Source organism: Chelonia mydas, chromosome 2 (genome assembly GCF_015237465.2).
Source record: "Chelonia mydas isolate rCheMyd1 chromosome 2, rCheMyd1.pri.v2, whole genome shotgun sequence".
Classification (NCBI taxonomy): domain Eukaryota; kingdom Metazoa; phylum Chordata; order Testudines; family Cheloniidae; genus Chelonia; species Chelonia mydas.
This window is the reverse complement of record NC_057850.1, coordinates 2,635,195-2,657,334: the sequence shown is the minus strand read 5'-3', so window position 1 is coordinate 2,657,334 and position 22,140 is coordinate 2,635,195. Positions and strand designations below refer to the sequence as shown.

The window sequence follows — 22,140 nt, the reverse complement described above, 5'->3', positions numbered from 1 at the left end:
AGCTGGCACGGGGTTTCAAATCCCTGTGGTAAGCAGGCTCCACCCTGTGTGGGACACCAGCGTTAAAGACTCTTTGCCCTGCCAGGGGGGCACACACAGGCCATGGGTCCAGCATTTACCCTTCCTACTGCTGACCTTTAGGATAGCATCAGCTAATTCTTGCCCCTCTACCGCTGGGGCACCTGCTCTACTTCTGTCTTGGGGGTTCAGCAAAGAGCTACAGGGATGGTTCGAGGGCTGGAAAAGCTGCTTTGGAGAGACAACTGAGAAGCTGAATCCTATCGCAGAGAGGATTAAGAGGTGACTTGAGCATGGTCTATAGTGGGTAGAAGATTTCTTATAGCTGAGGGTTCTTTAATCTGGCAAGGTCAGAACAAGAACCCAGGGGTAGAAAATGAAGTTAGACAACTTCAGACTAGGAATAAGGTGCAAAATTTCCGAAGGGGAAGTAAGTATCTATTGGAACAACTGACCTGAGGACACAGAGAATCCACCATTTCTTGGCGTTTCAATCGAGACTGGACATGTCTAAAGAAAATGCTCTTCCTCCACCAAACGCTGGGCCTTGAGGCAGGAATTCCGGGGTGAAATTCTATAGCCTGTCTATGCAGATCAGACTAGATAACACAATGCACTCAAACCCTATTACTGCCCCTGAAGCTCCATAGGAGGACTTGAGACTATGCCTGCTTGTTTGGGAGGGCAACCCGGACCACATGCCTCAGCTAAAAAAAATAGCAAAAAGTTGTCACCCTTCCCCTGAAAAAATTAAGTCCAAGGCATCCACAGTCCTTCCTAGAAGTGCAGGAAACTGTGGCAGCCATCGATTGGAGAAGACAGCAAGTGCCAACAGCCTCAGCAGGTCTCACTGCTCTGCACCGTCACCCCAAAAATCTTCCCTGGACAGAGGTCACAGGGGGAAGATCCCTCCCTGCCCTGGGAGGCATGAACGTAGTGGGCTCTGTGAGCCGACTAAGGTGTTCTTGGTGGATCTATCCGCGCTGAGCAGATTACAAAGTGCCCGGCTGCTGAGAGGGTTCCTGGACCAGAGGCTTTTTGCACCTCAGGCTCATTATCACTAGTGGCAGAGAGGTCACCTCTGAAAACTCTCAACGCTGAGACCTCCGCTGCTCACCAGCGTCTCCAGCCCCAAACTCTGGAACAGCTCGCAGGGGAAGGTTCCCTGAGAAGACACGGGGTTGAAGAAGGCTTCACTTTATAGCAACAGCTCCCCTCTAGGTGTTCAACCAATGAGTTTGGCGGAGCAGGTGTTTCAGATTCCAAAGCCAAGAAGCAGCAAGGCCCTATCAGTGCTGCAGCACAGCATCGGGACACCAGCTGGAAGCGACTGCTGCCTGGTCCCTGGACCGGTGCTTCCTCCCGGCCTTGGATTCTGAGGAGGGACACAGCTGGCCAGGGCTCAGGCTGCAAAACTGCTCTGCAGATGTTTGGGCTGGGGCTGGAGCCCGAGCTTTGGGACCCCGCAAGGGAAGAGGGACAGATGGGACGATGCCCAGTGCAAACACTACACGCTCAGCTCCTTGGCACAGCCTAGAAAGCAGATAAATACTAAGCAATCGGTACGTTCCGATGGAGGTGAGTGAGCGAGGGGACACGGCAGGGGATTCCAGCTCACTGCCTATGACAACAGAGGGGAATGAAGGATAGTTGGGGGTCAGATGTCTAACAATGTGGGGGCAGGTGTGTGCCCAGTCCTCATGGGCCCTACCAGCTGGAAGGTTCCCAAGAGTGGGAGCCACACGGGCACAGCATCAGCCACAAGTTACAGGGCTGGATGCAGGAACCACCAGGGTGTTGCTCAGGCCTGTTCTATGCAGGAGGCCAGACTAGGTGATCAGAACAGTCCCTCTTCTGGCCTTAAAATCCGAGTTCTCCCAGAAGAAGCATGACTATGCTCAACCCTTCCTAGTGGTCACCGCCCAAGACACACTCCCTGCCCGGGATACACCAAGCCACCCAGAGGCTTTTGCTCAAGTCCCTGGCCCCAGACCAAGCCACTGGCCATGCTGTCCTGTTAGGGACATAGAAAATAAATTTTATTATCCATTTGAAATTTCTACATTGTAGTTGCATCACTAACCATGATCCTCATGAGAAGAATGCAGCTAACTCTTTACCCCGACAGACAACAAGATCAGCCTTTGGCCACAGCCAGAGAGTTTGATATCGTTACCGCACAGAGGGAAAAAGGAACCTATGGTTTTGCTCTTTTTTCATACTCAACAGAAATACGAATAAAATTCCAGAGAGCCCCCCCGGTTCCTGCCCTCTGGAAAGCTGCGGCTCGCAGGTGGCAGAGCGGGTCAGCGCTTGGAGGAATAGGGCAGGAGCGTACGAGGCAAGCGCAGCCTTGGTAGGGCTCGAAGCCAGAGGCTGAGAACTGAGTTCAGGGCTGCACTCCAGCTGCAGCAGGAACTGGCGACCCCAGAGCGTTTGGAGAGGAGATGACGGGCGATGCGGCCAAGCTGCCAATGGGCTGGGATGCAGACATTGAGGTAAGACCTGTGCCAGGGAGAGGGCAGAGAGTCAGGCCAGCAGAGACAGCAAAGGAACAATGGCAGGGAGGGAACAGGCCAGAGGCTGCTCCTCATGGCCCTCCCTACCCCACTCTAGAGCGAAGGCAAGGTCCCCCAGAATGCCAATCCAGCTCCCTGGAGAGGCAGTCAGGTGGGTGGTGTAGGAAAGGCAGTCCTTCCCATCTTCCCTGACCGGAGTCACTCCTCCTCAGAGCCTTTCATTCGAGTACCACAGGGCTCCAGAACACAGGACCCTACCTGCCAACATACTGGAGGAGCTGACAGGTGTGTTACTGGCTGACAGTCCAGCTGAGGGGCCCATCCTGGCTGGATCTTTCGCTATGGGATCTGCAAGGGAAAGGGTGAATGAGACGAGCATCCACGCTCACAAGAGACTCTAAACCCATGGAGAGAGCTGGGTGCTTTCGGAGGGTCTCCCTCATTGTCCTGGATAGCCTGGCCACGCAGCAGGCCAATGGGGGATGCTGGCAGGTGGCAACAGACAGGAGAGAAGCCGCACCCAGGGTCAAAGGTGAAGCTACACCCAAAGTGGGGGAGGCAAGTGGGAAATCCGGGATGCTCCACTCCCGTAAGAGCAGCCCTTCCATGAGACGGGGACCACACACTCACTTTGTCGGGTGCCCCCAGGAACGCTGGATATCAGCAGCCACGAAAGAGAACAGGACAGACCCATTCCTATAGCAGCAGCGTGCCTGGGGCTCGAGACAGGAGGTGACTCACTCCCTGCCCTGGGGAGTTTATCTTTTCCATCGGACACTGACAACACAGCAGTGTCAGCAAAGGGGAGGGAATCCAGCTCTTGGGGCACTGGTCTCTTCCCACAGGGAGCAGCATGTCTAAGGCAATTTGCTTCACCCGATACTGATGGATAATGGTTGTTTTACGGGTGCGGTGCCTGGGTAGAAACGGGCAGCGCTCGAGCAGGGGGTGGGGAGAAAGGAGAGTGAAGATGGCTGAGCAGGAAGAGAGAAGGGCAGAGGACCAAGAACTGAACCATGGGGGCTGCCAGAGGGGCCAAGAGACACTGCTCAGCAGTCGAGCAGGACCAGGGCGGAGTGGGCTGCCGAGCAGGTGGCACCAAGGAGGCTGCTGCCCGCACACGGGAAGGCGCTGGCCACGCTGTGGCCAGAGTGACACTTGCCCAGGAGACCGGGGAGGCCCCGGCAGTGCACAGCTCGAGGGCGGGGCAGGGACCGAGATCCGAGGGCTGGGGGAGGGAAGGGAGGCAGCCAGGACAGAACGGCGGGAGGAGAGAAGGCGGTGCTGGCATTTCTCCTACGCACAGAAGTACGGGTGCTCCATGGCCTCCCGGGCAGTGAGCCGCGTCTGGTGGTCGTAGCGCAGGAGCTTGTCCAGGAAGTCGAGTGCCTCTGTGCTCACGAGGTGCTGGTTCTCACTGTGCACGAAGCGCTCCCACCGCTTGCGGGAATGTCTGCAAGGGAGACAGGCAGCCTGGAACCCTGCTGCTGCACCCTAGCCCATGCCCCTGGAGCTCCCCCCACACTAACGCACGCCCCAGCCATCCCAGCAGGGCTGCAACGCACCCCAGGCTCTCTGCAGCCCCATACACAGGGCCCTACCAAATTCACAGTCATGAAAAACACGTCACGGACCGTGAAATCTACTCTTGTGTGTGCTTTTACCCTATTCTATAAAGATTTCACGGGGGAGACCAGAGTTGGGGGTCCTGACCCACAAGGGAGTTATGAGGGGGGCCCAAGGTTATTTTAGGGGGGGTTGGGGTATTGCTACCCTGGAGGGTGGCGGCTGCTGGCCGGGCACCCAGCTCTGAAGGCAGCGCCCCGCCAGCAGCCGCACCAGACCAGGCCACCCTCCCTTCTGCGCCGCTGCTGATGGCGGCTCTGCCTTCAGAGCCGGGCTCCCGGCCAGCAGCCGCTGCAGTGCAGAAGGGTAGCAGTACGGCAACCCCCCTCCTCCCGCCCCACAATAACCTTGCAACACACACCCCCCCCAACTCCTTTTTGGGTCAGGACCCCTACAATTACAACACCCTGGAATTTCAGATTTAAACAGCTGAAATCATAACATTTATGATTTTAAAAATTCTATGACCATGAAATTGACCAAAATGGACCGGGATTTTGTAGGGCCCGACCCATACGGCATGCACCCTCCCCAGCATGGTGACACCCCCGTGAACTGTGCAATACTCTGCTTTCCCCGCAGCTGAGACACCCCCTTCAGCGCAGCAGCCAGTCAGAAACCCTAACTCCCCGAGATGGAGGAACCAGCCAGCCTTACTGCTCTGCTTAATCCCAAACGAGCACACACTTGGTCATCAACTCCTGCTTCCATTCTCCCTTCGGGTGGCTCTGCACAGTCAGCCACCAGGGGGCAGGAAGGAGAGAGCGGCTACGTAAAGCCACTGTCCTGGAGGTGCAGGGATGTGGTTACCTCAGCCAAATCCCCAGCTTCACTTCTGCAGGGAGCTGAGGTCTCATCTGAGGGGCTAGAGAGAACCCAGAACTCGGGCCACACAGATCCCTTAACTCCCCTGAACGCAGATGCTGCCCTGAGTCAGAATTTGGCCAGGGCACAAGGGCTACCCCATCATCTCTGTGTCCCGAGAGCTTTAGCGTCTCGGTTTTATTACTAAACGAGTTCTTCTGTGAACCCTGCTGCAACAGCCACCTGGAATCATGGGAATGGAGCTTCCAAGCTGCAGGGTATTAGATACACCGATTATAGCCTCTCCCGCCCCCCATGTATCTGACCTGCAGTCTCTCTGAGAGACGTCTCTAAGTCGCGTGGATAGGGAGATTCCCTGTATTTGTCCTAGACAATATTTCAGCTTTGTCTAACGTAATGGAAGTTTACCAATGAAATCCAAACCCCAGGGCCTCACTTTTACGTCTCCCCAGAAAACAGCTGGCACCCCAGCACCACACTGGGGGACGGTACACACTCAGAGGGAAGAGTCCCCTCGCTGAGTCACCCTTACCCCTTCCTGCACCCCCCTATATTTGTGGGGGAAGCCAGCCTCAGTTTATCTTCTTGGATCTTGACACAGGGTGGGGACATCACCACTAAGGCTGCGAGTCTGTCACGGATTCAGTGACTTTCCAGGACTTCCGTGACTTCTGCAGCAGCCAGTGCAACTGACTCCAGGACTGCCCGGGCAGTCCCTGGGCCAGCTGCACTGACTGCTGCTGGGGCAATCTCAGGCCACCGTGCCACCCCCCACTCCTGAGCACCAGTGGCATGCCACCACCTGCCCCGGAGCACCAGCAGTGGTCCCAGGCCGTGCACCCCCACCCCACCCCCACCATCGAGCACCAGCAGCAGCCCCGGGCTGCTCCCTGCCCCGGAACACCTCTCCCCAAGATTTAGTCAGGCGTATATAGTACAAGTCATGGACAGGTCATGGGCCGTGAATTTTTGTTTACTGCCCGTGACCTGTCCATGACTTTTACTAAAAATACCTGTGACTAAATCTTCACTTTAATCATCATCACTCCCTGCAGCAATAGCTAAAGGCCACAGATTAACAGGCCAGAGTAAAGCTCGCCTCACCTCACCTGCTGGAGAAAAGGCCCCTGGGGTCAAGCGTGGCCAGTACAGTGAGACTGTGAGTTACCTGCACTGGGGCACAGCTGGGTCGGGACATCCTTAGGGAGATTCAGGGAGGGAAGGAGAGCAGGAGACAGGAACTCCAGCTACCATGGCACTGCAGCCAGCCCGCGCTGCCCTGGGCACCCACCTGCCTAGGATGTCATTGAAGCGGGGATCCAGCTCTATGTTGTACTTGTCGATGTAGTCGTACAGATCCTCCGTTCCCAGCACTTTCGCGATCCGCACAAGCTGTGGGAGGGGAGAGAAAGAAGAACCACTAAATTCAACGGCCCGTATGCAAATCCAACCTACGCAGCCAGGGTCACCGGGCCACATCTGGGCGGTACATGATTTTGCATACCAAGCCCAGCATCTGCGACCCAGAGGCAGAGCACAGAGACAGAAAGCGAGGCCTATCTGCAGACCAGACCTCCCATCCCTGCAGGCTGGCCTTGCACCACCTGACTGCCTGACCCTGGGAACCTCCGTGCTAAGCACTGCAGGGCCAACACAGAGACAATGCACACGGTGGGGGGGGCTCTGCCTTGGAAACAGAGCACGTCTGTAGGGATCACCCACCCTTCCCAACATTTCTCTGGGGGCTGCCCACTAACGGCAGATTTAAGGCACCCCAGTGAGGTGCAATACACCAGGCTCCTGCTTTCAGAGGTTAAGAGGCTGGGTTACAAGGCCTTAGGTCAGCATTCAACAGAGACGGACCATTAGCATCACTAACGCCAGCACATCCATGTTTACTGCTGCTCCCCCTAACTCAGAAGGAGAGGGGAGCCCAGCGTAGGCTTCCTGAGGGCCCACAAAGGAACCTGGACCTGTGGGGTGTCTGCAGAGAGCTGCGAAGGGTCTCTGCTCAGCTGCTGCTGACAGCAGAGGTGACTGGCCAGCTGAGACAAGTGAAGGGATGCAAAGGACGGGGTGCAGGGGAGGTCCCAGGGCCTGGCTGACGGCAAGGTTTGAAAGGGCACTATGATTTCAGCTATGTCTACACTACAGAGCTGATGCCAGAATAGCCCCCTAGCATGGACACCAACAGGAAGAGACTGCCAGTCAGCGCAGGAACACCACCCCCGGAGCAGCTGACAGCCGCTCTCATCTGTCGCCAGAGCTGCCATTGTCGGCACAGCTGGTGGGTTGCCGGCACAGCTGGTGGGTTGCCAGCACAGCTCTGGCGCTAGGGCAGTGGTTATTTCACACCCACCAACACAGCTGTGCCAGGATACGTGTACACCAAGGCCAGGACTATGCCACACACTTACCTTGGGGTAACTACATCACTCAGGGTGTGAAAAATCCACCCCCCTGAGCGACGCGGTTACACCGACCTAGCCCCGTGTACACAGTGCTGTGGGCGGCAGAGCGCCTTCCATCAACACAGCTACCACGGTGGAGTTCAGCTGATGGAGAGCTGCCTCCCGTCGGCTTAGAGCATCTTCGCCAGACACGCTACCGCAGGGCAGCTCCACCGGTGCAAGTCTGTAGCTTAGACTTGACAATGGGGCTTGTCAGCCAAGACTGTACGGCCCTTCGCCCAACTGGACGGCGCCTCTCCGTCTGTTCAGCTGGAGCCATAACTTCTGAATGCCTTCTCCAGTCCACGTCAGGGAACGCTCTCGGCGTCAACGGGCAGAGCTCTAGCGGTGTGGGGGGAGATGGGGGGAACACAGAGCCTCTGCCCCCTGTTTAACAGAGCCACAGTCTCGAGCACTTTGGCAGTTGTCTATCGCTCAAAGAACCAGGTGATGGCTGCCATTAACACCCCCACCTCAGCCTCGCCCATCCTTCCCACAGAGTCATTCAGTGTGTCAACACGTTCGTCTCCCAAGAGAAACAGCAGTGGTGGGAGAAGTGGGTTCACACACAGCCCTGGGCATGCTGGAGGGGAGGGGCTGGGCTGTAGGGAGTCGCTGAGATACACGGGGTATGGGAGGGTGGTACACAGGGAGCTTATGGGGGGATGGAGGGATTCAACAAGCCGCTGCTACGTGCAATGAGCTCAGCCCACCGAAGCAACAAAGGATGTAACCAGGGCTTAATTTGTGCCAGGGCTTGCCAGGGCTGAGCCCTGGCACCTCCGAGCCCCGGCACCACTGGGCTTGTGGCTTCATGTATGAAAATAAAACAATTGCTTGAGCCCTGGCTCCCCCTTCATTACAAACGAAGCACTGGGTGCATCCCCTAGTTATCCTCGGGCGACTCGCACACACGAGGCTGCACGCACTGGTTGGATACTGTAGGGCTGCTTGGGCAGGTGGTTATTGCCCTGGTTCTCTGGAGGGCCGGTCTGCTGTCCTCAGATTGCTCCGGAGAACTGGTGGCTGGTCTGTATGGCAGCGGGTCTGCTCTAGGGTTGCTTGCAAGTGCAGGGCTGCTGGAGCAGATATTTTAGAGAACAGAGCACTGAGGCATTTCTTTAGGCCCCTCTCTCATCCACAGAGTCCAACCTGGTTTGTACAGAAAGACAGCTAGAGGGGAAAGGAGGGGCTGTGTGGGGTCCTGCACCCTGACACCCTCAGCTCACCTGGTCATAGTTATCGTGGCCGTGGAAGAAGGGCTCCTTCCGGAAGATCATACTGGCCAACATGCAGCCCAAACTCCACATGTCCAAGCTGTAGTCATACATCTGGAAAAGCCAAGGGGAGAGAGGTGGGAGGCAGCAGCAGCTCCAAGCACTCCCAGCCAGCTACCCCTGGCTCCGGAGAGCGATCATGCCCCGCCCTGCAGCACCACAAACCACAAGGAGATCAGCCTCTGGCAGAGAACAGGGGCTGTCAGCTTGGCTGACAGCTCCAGTTCCAAGATGCCATTAGCCCAGGGACCTCAGTCTCTTGTTCACAGGCCTGGGTTTCACCTGCATTTCATGTTCTCTCTTCTACCACCTTCCTTTCTCCTCCCAGAGGAGCCCACCCAGCGGTGTTGCACTCGTTTATATTCATTGCTTCACTTGCCTTCCCCACTCACTCACCCGCTCAGCATGGCCTCATCCTGGCCAGGTCCCCTCCCCTCCATTCATGGGACAGATTCCAGTTTGGTGCCACAGTCTCTCTTCTCTCTGAGAATCCGCCCCAATCTCTTAACCTGCAACATCCCTTCCTAGGGGAAAGCTGCCCAGCCAGCGCCCAGCCCTGCATGGTGTGTCCGGGGGGACAGAACAGCTGCACTGGACCCTCTGCAGCCCCACCTTCTGCAAGTGTGTATGTCCACTCCCCACAAGGAGACTCAGAGGATCAGGAGCTCTGTGCTGTACAAAGGGTGCACAATCACTGCAAGGACTGACACGGCCAGCAGCCGGCACTGTTCACCTGCTGGGCTTCTTAACGTACCTGGTAGTCTACCAAGAGCTCCGGTCCCTTGAAATACCTCGAGGCCACGCGAACATTGTACTCCTGCCCAGGGTGATAGAACTCAGCCAGCCCCCAGTCTATCAGCCGCAGCTGCAGTGGGAAAGAGACAGCGCCATTACCGGGCCAGGCCTTGAGCGTCTTGTACACCCAGCACTCTGCCCTTCCCCAGCGGGATCCCAAGGCCAGGGAGACTCTGGAACTGCAGCAGAAAACCAGAAACTTTGCTGTTTCATCTGCTGTGATAATTGGGCCTACAAATGTACCCGACTTGTGAGTGTACCTGTCAAACCTGTGAGAAAGTTTATGAAGAGTCACAGTAACCTAGAAACACAAATGCTGATGGGAAAAGGCGCAAATGGAGACAAAAACTGAATTAGTACAAACAAAAAGGGCCCCTGGATATAACTCAAGGACTGTGTTAAGACCATGCCTGGTAACCAGGAGAAGGGTGGGACCCGAAATCAGTGAACAAAATTGGAATGTCAGAAATTAGGCCTAATTGGTGAACAAAATAAGGAGGGGAAGGGTGGGGTGGGGTTTTCAACCCATTTCTCCCTTTTGGGGTCCTCAAAAGGAGACTTTTTGGGGAAAAGCTGCCCTCTGTGACGCTGACTGCAAGACGAGAGGAGGGGAAAACGAAGCTTCACCATCATGGCTGCCGCCCCACAGACTCCTGGGACCCCACTCGCCTTCATCCTAGCCCAGAGAGATGTCCTGACCAGGCCAGGCCAGGCCACAGGGAAACTGATGACATCACCACCTCCACAGACTCTCACTAAATCCTGAACACTTCGTCTCCCCCTCTACCCCGACATGTCCTTTTCCTTCCCTGCCTTATTTCTTCTCTTTCCTAGCCCTCTCCTTTTGCCTTCTGTCTAATAAGAGTCTAACGTAGTCAGACAAGACTGAATATTTTGTGACCAGAAGGGCAGCTAAATGCAATGCCCTGAACAGCCCGATGCTGCTACAAAGTTTGCCAAGTGTCGGAGCAGCTGATCAAACCGTATGCCGTGCTTGTGTTTTCCAGCCGCGAGGTTGCAAGTCAGAGTCAACACCAAAGACAGAAGCTGCATTTGCTATCTTTGCTGCTCTTTTCATTCCCCTTGCGTGTGTGTTTGTCTTCATTTATCTTTCACGAAATGGGATTGGACTTTAGCAGCAGCAGCTCCAGCCCATCTCTACCGACTTCTCTCTTCCCCAAAAGAACAGTCATTACGATCTTTAACACCAGCTAAGAGGCTGTCAGACCAGGGGCATTTTCCTTCTAAAAAAATCTCTGTCCAGCTAAAGGGAAAGGGAACAAGGGATATTATTAAAATGACAGCTTTACCTAACACCTGACATTTCAAATGCTTCAAATGGTTTTCCTTTTTTTCCGTATCCTTCATGAAAGGTTAAAAAGCATGTCAGTGGGGTATTTGCCATGGGACTAAGCAGGCAGCTCTCTGCATACCAAACCCCAAACCTTGTTTAACAGTGTTTAGTGTTGGACAGTTTCAGGGTCATGTTACACCTTTGACTCTTTGGGCCCATTTATTTCATCTGAATTAACACAACACATCTGAGGATCTCAAAGCACTTTCTAAATGTGAACAAATTCCTAACAAGCTTCACAAACAGCCCCTTGAAGTAAGTCAATATCAGCCCCAGTGGGGAAATAACTTGCCCAAAGCCCTGCAGTAAGTCAGAGGCAGAGCTGGGAAGGTGCTATGGATAAACTGAAGGGAAGCTGACCAGTAACAAAGTGACCCGGAGCAGGTGGCCTCACCTCCCCAGCAGAAGGAAGTGGAAAAGCACAGTCCCTGAGAGGTCGGGTAGAGAGAGAACATTCTTTCCCTGCTAATGATCACAGGAGTTTGCTGGCAATAGGTGGTTTTGCCCTTGACACACACCACTCAAGAATGACCAGCACGGCTCTCTGAGCAACCTCCCTTTGAAGTCCAGGTTTTTTTCCAGGGTCCCAGATGGCAGCTCACTACAAAGGCTCTGGAAGCAATCTAAAGTTACATTTACAAGCCCAAGTTACTCACAAACAGGTGGCAAATAAAACAAAGTTTACTAGATACAGGTGTCGTTTTTATGGGCACCTGTATCCCCAGACAAACAGGGGTGTTGAGGCACAGCTGCACATTCATCACCCCAGGCTGGAGCCTGCTGGGGACTAGCTACATCAAGGGCTGGTCAGTCTCCACCCAGGCAAGACTCCACTCAAACCCACTCGCTGCCTGCATACCACCAGCCCCCGTTTTCCCACTGCTGCCATGTCCCTCACTATAGGAAGTGGGAGCCTGATGTAAAACACGGCGAGAGACTGGAACATAGCACCGGGACAGGGCTGTGAGCATATTAGCTCCAAGGGGATGGTGTCTCAGAGCAGCACGAACTCAACCGCCTCCTCCAAGGGAAGCAATGGTATTAAAACCACAGCTGAGCAAAGTGCCGCTAAGTTTATGATCAGGATAGGCAAGGTGTGTAAATGAGCCTGAGGGAGCACAAAGGAGAAGCATGAGAAATATGCACACGAGTGTGCAAGAGCAGGACTGTTTGCTCTGCTATTTTCAGGAGGTTTCTTTACTGGGACTTGGAAGCCGAGTTTGGAAGACAAGGCTAATGGTCTCTGCTCACTGCTGCATCAGATACCGTGGGTGGGCCTAGAAAGGTCAGATCAGCAGCCGCTTCTTTCCTCATCACACTACGTCAAACACACACAACTGAGCTATCCGGTGCTGCTCAGCAGCGTCTCGCTCACGCGCCCTAGTGCAGAGGCTGGGAAAGAAAGGTACAGTTCAACTGCGGGATTTTTGTGGGCCAGCAGTCAAGCCAGCCTGTGGCAGGCCCCATCTTACCTTTCTGTGCTCGTGGTCTATCATGACATTGTGTGGCTTGACATCTCGATGCATGACCCCCATACTGTGACAGTAATCCAGTGCCTGGGAACACAACAACAGAGGAGACACTGACTAGCAAATCCCCCTGCATACCTAGACACAGTAAGTGCACAGAGATACCAAATTTAAGGTTTGGCAGCCGGGAGAGATTCACAGGCTGTGCTGGGAATTAGCCATGCAACCTCAGGAACTTCATGGGCTGAACACCCGGGCAGCAGGAAGAGCCACCACCGCTTCACTGACATGAACCCCGAGATCTGAGCTCCGCACGTTCTCCGGGCTCTGTTCAGGAGTAAGCCCTTTTACTGCCCCAGATAAGCCCATAGGATTGATCACCCAACCAATATACTCCCATCTCTTGCTTCCAAAACACAACCATCCTCTCTGCATTCCTGCGGGAGGAAAATAACAGTCCTTTGTTATCAAAGTCACTCAGAGGTGGGCTCTGCCAGGATGCTCTATGAAACATCCCAGTCGCCACAGACGGCATTAAAGACTATAAAGTGGGCTGCACTTTGGCTGCCCCTGCTGCACTGTTGCCAGTTCCACCCCAGCCCTGATCTCGGGTTCCCAAGCTGACCCTTGGCCCAGGGGTTAGTGCTCTGCAGCACCGTGCAAAACTCCCAGGTTCAATTCTCAGTCCCAGACTCTCACTGGCCCAGCCCAGTGCCGAAGGTGAGACCTAGATTTCATTTCTCTCTTGCTTCTCAAGCCCACGCATTCGGATTTCCCTTCATAGCGGCCTCCTGTGACCAAGGAGCTGCGCAATGGGATTCCAGCCAGTCTGTGGCTGGAAGGGTGATGGCGGCAATGCGGGACCAGGTGACACCTAGATAAAGTGCTGACACCCCCCCCTTCATGCTGGCCAGTCAGCTTAGAAAACCCCATGCAAGCCCCATGCTGGCTGCTTGCATCTAACACCAACCCTGATACTGGGCCTGAAGTGGGGAAGGAGGATGGATGGCTTCTCAGGGTCACCGGACCTCAACGAGTCAGTGACTTTGGGACCTCCACATCCCGAGACATAGTCCCACTCACCAACAAACTCTACAGCCTGCTTTATCTGCCTGGGCTGGGATTTACCCGTGAGCGCATTGTGTTGCTGCTCAAGAAGCCATCATGTGTGGCTAGCAGGCACCAGCTAAGTGGCTGCTGTTCCCTGCCTTTGCATTCTGACTACAAGGAGGAGACGTAGCACCTCACCCCAGATCACTTCCGATATAGAGCACCCCCCATCACCTTAGGAAGTTAGGGTGCGTCCCCAGGAAGACAGGCGAGGTCCCTGCCCTGCTGCAGGAGTTCCTCTGTCTCGGGGCACTCACCTTTAGGATTTCATACATGTAGAATCGAATGTCGAAGTCAGATAGTGTCTGGTACAATTGCTGCAAGCAAGGAATGGGAGAGCAGTTACTGAAACGCCCCCACGCTTGTGCACAGCATCTTATCGTCTCCTGTAAGAGCTCTGGGGCAGTGACATGCACGTCTATTGGCACGACAGCACCACTGAACACCACGTAGCAAGTCAGGGGCTCGCTAGCCCCCTGCACAACCGCAGGGATTGCACACGCAGAGGAGAACTTTCGTGCCCAGACCTCAGGCCCTGAAACTCCAGGCCTGGCCAACCAACTGGGAATGCTTCTGGATGGGGCCCAGGAAGAGAAGCGATCTCGAAGGACTGGGTCCGGACTCAGGCCATTCTGGCCTCTTAAGATGGTAACCCTCACCCTGGTAGGTCTCTAGTGCACAGCCCACAGGGCCTGCTTCGTGCCCAACTGTTACAACCAGGAACGATCAATACCAGGGATCTCAAACTCAAATCAACACAAGGGCCACATGAGGACTAGTACATTGGCCTGAGGGCCTCATCACTGAAACCTTTTCATACAACGATACAAAAGTATAGTCAAAAATGAAAACAATGAAGAGTAATATAGTGTGCTATTAAAAGTCAATGTATTAACTTTTTAAAAACTGTAATGCAAAGAGGGGTTTTAATAAAATATAAACACCTGTAACTATTCCTTATGAGGTCAGTAACACTGATGATGATCCACACTAACAGTCTATCAACATCGCTGTAATGGCAGGAACTTTTAAAAGTAACTATTCATACAAAATACGTTGCCACTTTTAACAAACATTCTTCCCAACTACTCACAGCAAAGAATCATACATGCTGAACTTCATACCTCAGACTGCTTGTCTAGTCCATGAGGCCCCGCCCCTGCCCCGCGTCTTCCAACTCCTTCCCCAAAGTCCCCGCCCCAACTCCGCCCCCTCCCTGCCCCATTCCAACCCCTTCCCCGAATCCCGGCCCCAGCCCCGCCTCTTCTCCGCCTCCTCCCCAAGCGTGCTGCGTCCCCGCTCCTCCCCACCTCCTGAAAAGTCCTAAACACTGCCAAACAGCTGTTTGGCTGCAGGAAATGCTGGGAAGTAAGCAGAGGAGCGGGGACGCGGTGCACTCGGGGGGTTGGGCTGGGGGGGAGCTTGGCTGCCAGTGGAGTCGGCGCTTATGGCGGGTCACAGGAAATAACTCTGCAGGCCGCATGCAGCCCACATGTTTGAGACCCCTCACCAATACCAACAGAAGAGGAACTGAACCCACAAACTGGTCAACCTCACAACCCATGGATGCCTTCATCTGCACTCCACTACTCCCAGATCGTGAAATGGAGGTAGGGCAGATGGCCCAAGATGCTCCTGTCCTAGGCCTCGGAACAGGGAAAACTTGGTCCTACTAGATCCTGGCCCTGAGGATGGAGCGAGAACATCAGTTCTCAAACTGCCCTGCACCGTGACCCCCTTCTGACAACAAAAATTACTACACGACCCCAGCAGGGGGGACCAAAGCCCGTGGGGGAGGGGGGGCAAAGCTGAAGCCCAAGGGCTTCTGCCTTGGGCGGGGAGCATGTAACCTTAGCCCTGGGCAGTGGGGCTCAAGCTTCGGCTTCAGCCCTGGGCAGTGGGGCTTGGGCCCTGGACCCCAGCAAGTCTAACGTCAGCCTTAGCAACCCCATTAAAATGGGGTCGTGACCCACTTTGGCGTCCCGACTCCCAGTTTGAGAACCCCTGAGCTAGAAGAACCAGGATGGAAAAAGAATGCACGGCAGTGCTGAAACAACCACAGAGGGCAGACGGCTCCTGTCTGAGACAGGTCAGAGATGAGCCCCTTGGCACACAGGAAACAGGGATTGCAGGAGAGGGGGTCTGACTGTAACATCAGGGAGACGCTGGGGTTAAAGGACACTTACCACTGAAAATAACACCAGTGGGGACAGAGAGGGGCCTAACCACTACGTCACTCTCACAACACGTACTAATAACAGAATCACAGAAGATTATGACTGGAAGAGACCTCAGGTGGTCATCTAGTCCCACCCTCTGGTCAAACACACTCGTTTTTCCATTGTGAACCCGCGGGAGGCCTTGTCCCCGGGTCCGAATAAAATAATGCTCATTTGGCCAACTGCATTAGGTGCCTGTCAGCTTCCTCAAAGCATCACAAACGGGCCACTGCCAGAGACAGGACACAGGGCAGAGGCAGGCTACCCCTCCGAACAGCGTAACAGAGCTGGAGGGATACCAGCAAGATCAATCCAGTGCAGCAATTCCTATCCCACGCATCAAGCTCCTGGGTTCCTCCCCCAGATCTTAAGCCCCTTCAGTCAACAGCAACAGCACATCCCTGAGGGGGTCGGTGATGACTCCAGGTCACAGAGTCAGCGTTTCTCAACCCACCTGCACAGAAGGGTGACAGTAACCATTTCTGTGGCCTTGTTGGGCTGGGAAGCAGAGGCCCGCTGGAGGCCTTCCCCTCCCCTGCATGAGGCAATGAGGGGCTGGGCGCAGAAGTTATGTACTGGGCAGGAATCCGAGCACGACCTGATATTACAGGGAACATCTGCAAGTGGCTGGAGGTCACTTACCTTGAAGTCTGTGTTGTTGACATGTTCAAAGACCAGGGCAGGCGTGCGAGACTGCGAGGCAGCACCAGCCATTCCAAGGCAGAGAAAGAAAAGAAAGTGGTTTAGTCCTGCACACAGACAACAGAGCCAGCCAGGGGTTTAGCAAGGCAGATACAAGAAGCAGGTCTCTTGCCCTGTTTAGGACCCGGAGCCCTTCACTAGCCGCAGCGCGCTCCCATCTCGGTAGTGCTCTCCCTCTCAAAGGGTCCTGAGGAGCTTCACAAGCAGCGTTACACTGCACACAGCTACACTAGAGAACTGGACTGGAAAGCCACCTGCGCCAGGATCATCTCCAGTTGTGTGTGTAGTGGCCAGCGTTAAGGTATTCCACACACCATAACACAAAAAAGCACATGCAGACATAGATATTAATCACTTTACCAACCAATGAAATGCAGCCACCTCTGGGGTGAGATGCAGCAAGTACTTAACAGCAATACTACAAAGCAGTTTAGGGCAAGAATGAAGGAAAACGCTGCATCCAACTGAGGTCTGATTTATCCCAGCGGTGCCCACCAGCACTGCTGGGGTTAGCGTACAGCTCTGCTCCGAGACGCCACCTGGTGGCTCCCAGATTTGCCCTCTTTTGGCAGCTTCCAGATCCTGCATGCTCAGCTTTCACATGAAAAAACAATCGTTCGGTTGCCAGAAGCACACATTTCCCTTCGACTCTCCAACACCAGCCAGACTCCTCCTGTTTCCCACATCACATCAGGGTCTAAGGCGCCTGCAGCAGGAACCGAGCTGGCAGGTCTGCTGTTGAGGCACAAGGCAGAATGGAACCCTGCTGACTCCCAGAGTTGCCCTGGCTCGGTGGGGACGGGAGGAGTAAATGCTCCTTTGGCCAGTACCAGAGGCAGGTGTGACAGACAAAGGAGGCTGCCATGAGGCATAAGAAGTGAACCGTTATTCTATTGTCACTTTTCTGACCGTAACCTCACTTTAAGCCCAGCCAGTGCTTCCAACACGAACCCCTCTTTGCAAGGGGTCAGCAAGATCATGCCATGCTACAAAGATCACATCTGTTCCCCTATTGTAACGTGCTACATTAAAGGTGTCAGTCCAGGAGCAAGTGTCCGGTTCAAGACAACCAGCCCGTCTATAAAACAATCCAGAGCCAGAGCCTGAATAGTCCTGTTTCTCCACCTCCTCCACCATTCCCCGCGAAGCCCTCAGCTCAGCCCGTGCCAAGTGTGGGAAGTGCCACCTAAAGCACAGACAGAAGCACTGGGGTGCAGCATCCTGTAGCCTCACTTGTCCATTAACAAACTAGAAGGGCTCCTAAGGGGGCACCTTCAAAATCAGCTTGTTATTGACCTGCAGGTTAGTGGGCAAGGCAGAGTCGCCCACCAGTGACCCACAAAATGGGACAAGAGAGCAGATGCTCCAAAAGGGAAACATCTCAGCTAATATAAGGTGACCTGGGGATACTCACTCCCCCCCGGACACAAAACCTCCTTTACCTGGGTGCTAGAGGGCTGCACACAGGCCCCGCCTGTTACCCCCAAGGCTCCTGAAACAGCCAGAGGGATCACTGCAGCAGTGGAAGAGTCTTCCCCGACCACCCATGACTAGAGGGCTGAACATATGGCCCTGACAGCTCTCCCTGCCCACGACTCCCTGTATGGGAGGCATGCTGCTGCCACAAGGCCAAGAAACATGTTCCAGCTCAGCCACAAGTCACTGGGCTTGATGTAGGAATCACTGGGTGAAACCATGGCCGGCATTAGTCACCGCAGACTAGGCCACTAGGATTCCTTCTCATCTTCAACCCCTTCCCTTCCAGCCCACGCTCCTTACCACGGGGTCTTTGACTATATCTAGCAGACTGATAATATTGGGGCCTCCTCGGAGATTCTCCAGGATCTTAATCTCACGCTTGATTTTCTTCTTTTTTACTGGCTACAAAAGAGAAAATAAGAGGGTTACCACCAGACAGACCTCACTGGACCTGTTTGCCACAATGACTTGGGCAGACAGCAGGGAAAACCTACATGGAGGATATGGGCTGAAGACAGCAGACCCCATCCAGTCTCTGAAATGCTGTTCAGTCTGCACTCCTCCCCACGGAGAAGGGAGCTGCCGTAACACATTGTGTGTGGTGTGGAGCCATTGGAACAATGAGCGGCAATCAGGTTTCATCATCCTGGGAGTGAGGACACAGTTACTGTTTCTCCTCTGGGCAGTGGGGAGCTGCACTGTTCTCAGCTTGTGGATTTAGTGCTGGATTGGCAGGGCTGCTGTGACGTACTGAGATGGCAACTGAGGAGCCTCAGTGCTCACCCGCCACAGCATTCATGAACTCCACACACAGCACCACTGAGATGCAGCCATCTCGGGGGAGGGGAGCAGACGTTTCAGCCAAGTATATCATAAGAACATAAGAACGGCCATACTGGGTCAGACCAAAGGTGCCAGTGTCAGGGGCCCCAGAGGGAATGGACAGAGCAGGGAATCCTCCAGTGATCCCTCCCTGTCGCTCATTCCCAGCTTCTGGCAAACAGAGGCCAAGGACACCATCCCTGCCCATCCTGGCTAACAGCCATTGACGGCCCTGCCCTCATCTCGTTCTTCTTTGAACCCTGCTCTAGTCATGGCCAACCCCTGCTCCTACTTTAGTTTTAGATCACAGCAACAACAAGGCCTGGTGCATCTGGTAGTGAGTGAGTGAGAGTGAGTGTGTGTGTGTCCCGTAGCACCTCCAAGTGGGGCAGAGACTGGCACATGTTAATAGACACCCCACCCAACCTCAGAAGCTATGTCAGTGAGTACCAGGTAAGTGGATGGTGGAGAAGAGAGGCAAAGAGGGCACATGTGGGGTTTAAATATGAGGAGGAGCACAGAATTTCCCTTCAGCCACCGGGGAATGTGCGCTGATCTTCCTGCCCCTCCCATGGACTCTTCATCACATCAGCTCTCTGAGCTGCGGGTAGGAAGAGGAGGACAGGACAGACAATGAAAAGTTCTCCCTTCCTGTCTCATAACTACAGCCTTACTCAGCAAAGGATCCATCACCCAAAGATCAGTAGCACAGACCTCAAATGCACAGGGAAAAGGTGAACAAGAAGCACCAGGTGGGGAACAGGATGGGGTTCAAGGCCCCCTGCCCAACATACCCACCTTAAGGATTTTCACCACAACTTTTTCATTGTTCGTGATGTTGATGGCTTCAAAGACTTCACTGTATTTGCCACGGCCAAGTTTCCGCACAAGCTGGTAGTCATCTTGGTTGCTGTACAAGAAGAGAAGATGAAGGAGGAGAACCCAGGTCAGAACCAAACACTGGGTCATTTTCAGAGAGCAGTTCTCCCAAAGATTCTGGTGAGGGCAAGAGAACTGGGAGCTGTTCTGTAGCATATAGAGCTTCACAAATGTACCCACAAATCCTAGACCTGGTGAAAAGCAGCTGCCATTGCAAAGGAATACGGCTCTCTTGTGTACCTCAAAAGGACTCAAAGGGCTTTATGATTAGATACTAACAGAGAACACTTCACTCACCACTGAAATACAGCCTTCTCTGGGATGGGACACAACAGCTTGTGACGAAGTGGGACTGTTCTTAATGTTTCCTGTGAATACTGTAAGGGTGCCTCAGTTTCCCCTATGCATTTCTTAAGTCTCTAGGGGGTGGGATAAGGGGGTGTAATTGTTGCAGAGCAAAGGGCCAGGGTACATAAATGGCCGACATTCTGTCTCCTGGCAACTGATGGCCTGGACTCTTCCCCGCTGCAAGGTGAGAGCTAAAGGTGTTGGAGAACAAAGGAATCTGGTGACCTCCTGGCCCTGGAAAGGGACAAAGCCCAGAGGAGGAGGGGCTGGAGAGTGAGTCAGTTTGGAGTGGCTGGGGAATTGCAGGGAAGCCCAGACGGGCATCTGGCCTCCCTGCTGCTGCCCCACCATCCCAAGATGGACCTGACTGTGGGGTCATGGTATCTGTACCTACAAGCTCTGTGTTAGACCATGTTCCTGCCGTCTAATAAACCTTCTGTTTTACTGGCTGGCTGAGAGTCCCGTCTGACTGCGGAGTTGGGGGGCAGGACCCACTGGCTTCCCCAGGAGCCCCGTCTGTGCAGACTCGCTGCAGGAAGCGCATGGTGTGGAAGGGGATGCTGAATGCTCCGAGGTCAGGCCCAGGAAGGTCGAAGCTGTGTAAGCTTCTTGCCCTGGAGACAGTCTGCTCACAGAGAGGAGGCTCCCCCAGAGTCCTGACTGGCTTCGTAGGGAGCAGTTCCAGAGCATCGCCTGGTGACTCCGTGACACAGCTGCTTAACGGAGTGTAAGTTCACAAGTGTGTGCGCAGATTATTGCTGGAAGAATGCAGCTACCCAGAACCCTGAGGGTGAACACTTCCATGCTGAAGAAGATGGTTTTGGCAATTCAAAAACTTGGCACTCTTCCCTTTGAGAAGCAGATGGAGTCAGGGCTCCTTGAGTCTATTGCCAGCTCCGCCCCCAGCTACTGAGTAGCCCTGAGCAATACGTCCCCTCTTTGTGCCTCAGTTTTGCCATCTACAAAATGGACAGTTGTGGGCTGTGAGGATTAATTCATTCCAAACTCCAACATCGACTGATGGAAGGCACTAAAGGAGGGCAAAGATTTACATAGTACTTGCAATGCAATGCTGCCCTCCTCTGTGCAGGGACCAGTCCATTTCTATTTGTCTATAAAGGGTCATGCACGTGTGGAGCACTGTAAAAATAATCTTAACAAGGGGGAATCAGAAAATAATAGGATAAATACGACCCAGAGAACCTGCATTTAAGCTAAATCATCAGGGCCTCATGAAATTCACCTGAGAGGACTAAAGGAACTAGCAAAGCATTGGCAATTATTTCTGGTAAGTCAGGGAGGAACGCATAAAGCCTCCGAAGATCTGATAAGAGTAAACAAGATGGGGAAAGAAAAGGAACAACAGGCAGAGAGTTTGACTTCATACGTTGCAAATTACCAGAGTCAATAAAAGGAAATGATCTCTCAACAGAGTAAAACACGGGGAGACAAGTGGACAGCATGGACACAAAAACCAACCATGTCAGGCTCAGCAAATGAAGGAAACATAGTGGGTTTTGTGTGAGAGACAGCAGGGATCAGTTCTTGTTCAATGGGAAACAAGTACAGGAAAGTTCCAGGTCAGTATTAGGAAAAAGGTTAATTCTAAGAACAGTCTGAGTGACAGAACAAGCTGCCAAGGAAGGATGTAGAATTATCATCACTGGAGATACACAAGGTTTTGGATTATGTTCCCTAGGGGGCTGGCTGGCTCAGGAGCTTAGGAATTGGACAAGGAACCTTTCATCTCCAGGTCACTGGTCCCAGTCCAGGCTGTTCAGTGGCCGGCATATGAAATGGGGCGGGGAGTGGGGTATATCTCAGTCCCGTTCCCAGTGGACAGAACAAACCCAACACTGCACTTAGCACTGACTCTTGCCAGTCCCAGCACAGCAGAGCAGGCCTGGTACTAGCTCACATGAAGTTTTAAGTTAAAAGCTAAAGCTTATTTTACAGATTTACTTATAGTCATTAGCACTCAAAGAGCAGCCCACTTCCCCAGCGGTGAGAATTCCCACACTCCAAACCAGCCACTCACAAGAGTGGCTAAGACTCTCCACACGAGGGTCATTTTTCAAGCTTATCACCAGCTCCACTGATGCTAGGGGCATTGGGAACCCTGCTATAGGGGCACTGCTGGCACCAAGAGCATTTTCCGTGCTGTGTCATTTAGATCTGCTCTGAGTGGAGTGACAGGACTTGGTGCTTGTAGCGGGGTGGCCACCCGCTCCTGCCTGGAAGGGCTTAA

General features: G+C 53.8%; 1 protein-coding gene across 3 annotated transcripts in view; it reads right to left on the bottom strand.

Moving 5' to 3' along the window:
• Positions 1–2,035: 2,035 nt before the first annotated feature.
• The window catches only part of LOC102931790 (casein kinase II subunit alpha), a 60,204-nt gene continuing 40,099 nt past the window's right edge, over positions 2,036–22,140 (bottom strand). For 2 of the 3 annotated variants that reach the window (XM_037891808.2, XM_037891809.2), the window contains 11 exons: positions 19,464–19,575; positions 18,144–18,245; positions 16,305–16,355; positions 13,701–13,760; positions 12,337–12,420; positions 9,470–9,580; positions 8,668–8,769; positions 6,280–6,380; positions 3,842–3,990; positions 2,796–2,885; positions 2,036–2,523 (listed from right to left, as the gene is read on the bottom strand). In XM_037891808.2, coding sequence (XP_037747736.1) covers positions 2,408–2,523; positions 2,796–2,885; positions 3,842–3,990; positions 6,280–6,380; positions 8,668–8,769; positions 9,470–9,580; positions 12,337–12,420; positions 13,701–13,760; positions 16,305–16,355; positions 18,144–18,245; positions 19,464–19,575 — 1,078 coding nt within the window. In that variant the 3' untranslated portion in view covers positions 2,036–2,407. The remainder of the gene's footprint in view (positions 2,524–2,795; positions 2,886–3,841; positions 3,991–6,279; positions 6,381–8,667; positions 8,770–9,469; positions 9,581–12,336; positions 12,421–13,700; positions 13,761–16,304; positions 16,356–18,143; positions 18,246–19,463; positions 19,576–22,140) is intronic. The other variant, XM_037891810.2, reaches the window with a different exon arrangement.